At 41.5% G+C, this 4,010-nt stretch overlaps 1 protein-coding gene across 2 annotated transcripts; it reads left to right on the top strand.

Annotated features, from left to right (window-relative positions):
* The first annotated feature begins 657 nt into the window (after positions 1 to 657).
* Positions 658 to 3,695, top strand: LOC139745795 (uncharacterized). Of its 2 annotated transcripts, none has more exons than XM_071656342.1 (3): positions 658 to 805; positions 2,126 to 2,321; positions 2,844 to 3,695. In XM_071656342.1, exons 2-3 carry the CDS (start codon positions 2,157 to 2,159, stop codon positions 3,123 to 3,125), a joined length of 447 nt encoding a protein of 148 aa, XP_071512443.1. In that variant the 5' UTR covers positions 658 to 805; positions 2,126 to 2,156; the 3' UTR covers positions 3,126 to 3,695. The 2 variants fall into 2 exon arrangements, with proteins under 2 accessions (XP_071512443.1, XP_071512444.1); XM_071656343.1 differs by lacking the exon at positions 658 to 805 and adding an exon at positions 1,859 to 1,877.
* Positions 3,696 to 4,010: the final 315 nt, after the last annotated feature.

Below are 4,010 nucleotides of genomic sequence, written 5' to 3'. Positions count from 1 at the left end.
AAGCAACCATGCTGCGTCCATTCTGAAGCAACCATGTTGCGTCCACTCTGAAGCAACCATGTTGCGTCCACTCTGAAGCAACCATGTTGCGTCCACTCTGAAGTATGTGGTATGACCAGCTTCATTAGGATTGCAAACGCAACTTTAAAAGAGTTATACCACGACAGTTGCTGCAATGCAGACTCTACGAGCAACGATATTTACCTGATGTTCAGTAATCAGCTGTGCTGATGACGCCACAACACACACTTATGTAAACACAAGTCCTGTGGAAAGTACGATTCGCATCTCGCGCGTCATTGTGTTGCTTGTGTTACCACGCGTGACGAACCATACACATCCCTCACCCAAGGGCGTCTATGGCCGAGGAGTTATAATACGTCACAGCTTTTACCGTCATCTATGTCCACTTTGACGCACCATATGGCTGCCATTTCTCTCCCAGCAAGTACAGCACACTTTCATAACATGAATGTTTGACCGTATGTTTTGGTAGACCGTATATCTATCGGAAATGTTAATGTATCTTCGAAGAGTACATGATGATGTGAGGACTATGATAAGTCTGCATTTACTGTAGCCATCCCAAGGACCAGGCACTCATCTGTGTTACCACAGGAGGCGAGGAAGAGGTCTTACCACAACCTACCTGTCCAGGTGTTGGGCGTGGTAGAGGCGGAACTGAGGGAGGGGCTAAGAACATACTTCAGCTCCGCCCACTGACTACTTTCTTATATATATAGTGAGCCACACAAACTCTAAACCAGTGAGGAGAAAGATTCTCAAGGAAGTGCCTATTATATCTGTAAGTTGCAGAGCTTCGTCTGTTGTCAAGATGTTTTGTGAGGGTTACTGAGGTGGTGGGGTGCCCCAAGGCCGGCTGTTGGCTCCTTCTTAAACCATGAATTGACGAGGATGTTGTAATGACGGGTGTTGTAATGACGGGTGTTGTAATGACGGGTGTTGTAATGAGTTATCATGTCTTGATAGTTCATAGTCTTGTGTTGTGATGGGTTCTGAACGTGTGGTTATGATGTTCACCTCTGATGAACGGGTTTGTTCTTCACCTGGGTGTTGTACTTCTGAGGTTCTCTTCTGAAGAATGGATTGTTCTTCTTCTTATGGATATTATACTCGTTCTTATGATGTTCACTTCTGATATGTGGTGTGTTCTTCATGGTTGTTGCTCTCAAGTTATGAGATTACTTGTAAAGAACAGTTTGTTCTTTACGTAGGTGTTGTAATGTAGTTATGTGCATTTCATGTTTGATGAACGGAGTGTTCTTCTCTATATGCGGTTGTTAAGTTAATCTCATAGAACGATTAAAAATTTTGTATCATCCATGCCTTCGGCCACCACATACACGTAATAGTTCTATGGACACATCTATATTCCTCTGCAATAATGTTTGTGTTCATTCGTGAATAGTTTTATGTAAAAATGAAAATAAAATCATCGTCTGACAGACTCGTAGCCGAATCTTATCTTACACAAGCATCGAATTTTCTTAATTTTTACAATTTCTTTTACGTATGATAATATGCGGTTGAATCAACACAGTAGACTAATATATCTCCAACCCTTGTCATTATTACCATAAAGATTCTATCTCTAACGTCCTGTATTCTTCACAAGAGTATATATTTCTTCCCCTCTATACAGTACGCCCTTCTGTACATCACCATCTTTACTTAATGTCTCAAAATGATATTAATCAACCAAACGTTTGTACGTCCGGCACTGCGGTGGCAATCCTATGTTTACCTTCCCTCACGTGACGTCCATTCGTCGTCAGCTGTTGTGTAGCGCCACTTCCCTCACACTTGGATGGATGGTTATCATACGTTACTGTCTACCGGGCATTGCTGACATTACTGTAAATGACTCACGTTTGTCCCCTGGGTTGTTTGTAGTGAATGAGATTAATGGAGTGTACGTGTTTGCCCGACTGTTATGCCTAAGTAGACCAGTACCTAATCCATCCATTCAAATACCTTTTTTTTAAGGGGGAAAAAGTACGATTTTAATACGGAATAATTATACCTATTGTCTTTATTGATATTTTGTAGACGTTGTTCTTATATTTATCATTGTTTGACTCCAGTCTGATCATTTGCGTTGCAGGTAATAAGGTCATAATAATAGTTGACCCAGGATGCGATCATACGCCTTCATGTTGGTAGTAGTGGTGTTGGAGTCAGCTGCAGTCAGCGGTGTGCCCCAGTACCACGCCCCTCGCCCGACCTATGGCGCCCCACCAGCCCCCAAATGCTACCCAGCCACCGTCACCAAGACCAGCACTGAATACCAGGAAGTGACGGTGAGTCACGCCAGGTCACAGTGAGTCATACTAGGTCACAGTGAGTCTGATACCAGATCACAGTGAGTCATACTAGGTCACAGTGAGTCATACTAGGTCACAGTGAGTCATACTAGGGCACAATGAGTCATAATAGGTCACAGTGAGTCATACTAGGTCACAGTGACTCATACTAGGTCACATCATTCGAAATTTGTTTAACCTTATAGCTCGTCGTTGTCTTAGTCCAATGGACAAGTTTTCCCATCATGAAGTGATAGAAAAAGTGTACATCTAACAATTGCATGTTTACCCAATGGCGTCCTAGCTTCGTCTCTTCGATGTATATCAACTGAGTGTTATATTTCTCTCTTGTGTCTCCCGTGATGATGATGTGATTATGACACGAAAGTGCACTTGGAAACTTATCGTGTTTCATTTTCCTCGTGGACTCATAGGAATACATATGATATATAATAATTAGAGTAAATACTAAACAGAATTTGTCCAATGCCTTACCACTGTATCTCCCTCCCTCAACAGGAGACAACCACTGAACCTGTCTACGTCACGACCACCACCTACCAAACGGAAATCCAAACTCAGTATGAGACGGAGACAGAGACGGAGGTCCTCACACAAACCGAGACCGATTATCAAACCGAGACAGAGACGGAGGTGGTGCCCACCACCCTCACCGAGACCGAGGTCGTCTATTCCACCACCTACGAGACCGAGACTCAGCAGGTCTACGTCACAGAGACGGAAACCGTCGTCAAGAAGGAGTACAAGACCGTCTGTCCCAAACCGTCTTATGGTGGATAGACAGAGCTTCTCCAACCCCCACTTCCCTGGTCCCACAGGCCACCACTGGCCGTCAATGATGTACACAAATGGCAACCATTTTTTGAGACATTCCCCCCAAAAAAAGGTCTAATTAGATTCTAGTAATGCTAGAAAATCTATTTTTCTATTTAGAGGTAGAAGTATACATAGTTTATTTTTGTAATACCTGTAGAATGATATAGAGAGGTCCTGTATAGGAAGAAGTATGACATTTTACGTCATCAGATTTTGCTATAGATCAGGCGAATGAGGTCAAGTTGAGGTCAGGTTAGGTTAGGGTCAACATTGCACTACTTCCATGAGGGTTTTCCCTGGCGTCTCACACTATGCTTACCAAGACATCACAACAGGTTTGGTAGCACCATTCAGCCCTACATCAACCGCTCCTTATTTGCAGACTGTTAAAATAATCTATGTACTTCCAGTCTCATGTTTTTTGCACCGACCACCTTTATGCAATTGGTTTATAATTCATAACATGAATCAGACGCCAGACTTAACACAGTATTACTTCAAATGTATTTTGTCTTAATAAATGAATAAAAAAAATTTTGTATTGAATCTCACCATTTACGAATCATGTCTCAATATGACATTTCTGAAGTGTTCATTAAGAAATGAATATCAACGTTTTCAACGTAAAAATATATATCAACTTATATAGAGTGATTAGAATATTTATTTTTTTCTTTCACTTGGTTGAATAGTGTCAAGGCAAGGATTTTTTCATTATCATTTTCTTTTCACTATTTCAGTTACTGAAATTTATGATTTAAGTATTCTAACTTTCACTTCAACATGTCTCTTTAATACTCTTCTCACATCTGAAAATTAGAAAACCAGCACATTTCTCATCAACGACAC

The sequence above is a fragment of the Panulirus ornatus genome, chromosome 62 (assembly GCF_036320965.1).
Source record: "Panulirus ornatus isolate Po-2019 chromosome 62, ASM3632096v1, whole genome shotgun sequence".
NCBI classification, from domain to species: Eukaryota; Metazoa; Arthropoda; class Malacostraca; order Decapoda; family Palinuridae; genus Panulirus; species Panulirus ornatus.
Note: the sequence above shows the minus strand (reverse complement) of the source record. Positions and strands in the feature narration are given on the sequence as shown.

Excerpts from the sequence above, each read along its gene's own strand:
- LOC139745795 (XM_071656342.1), top strand. The coding sequence starts at position 2,157 with ATGCGATCATACGCCTTCATGTTGGTAGTAGTGGTGTTGGAGTCAGCT. Across the intron at positions 2,322-2,843 it reads CTGAATACCAGGAAGTGACG|GAGACAACCACTGAACCTGT; the intron begins GTGAGTCACGCC and ends CTCCCTCAACAG.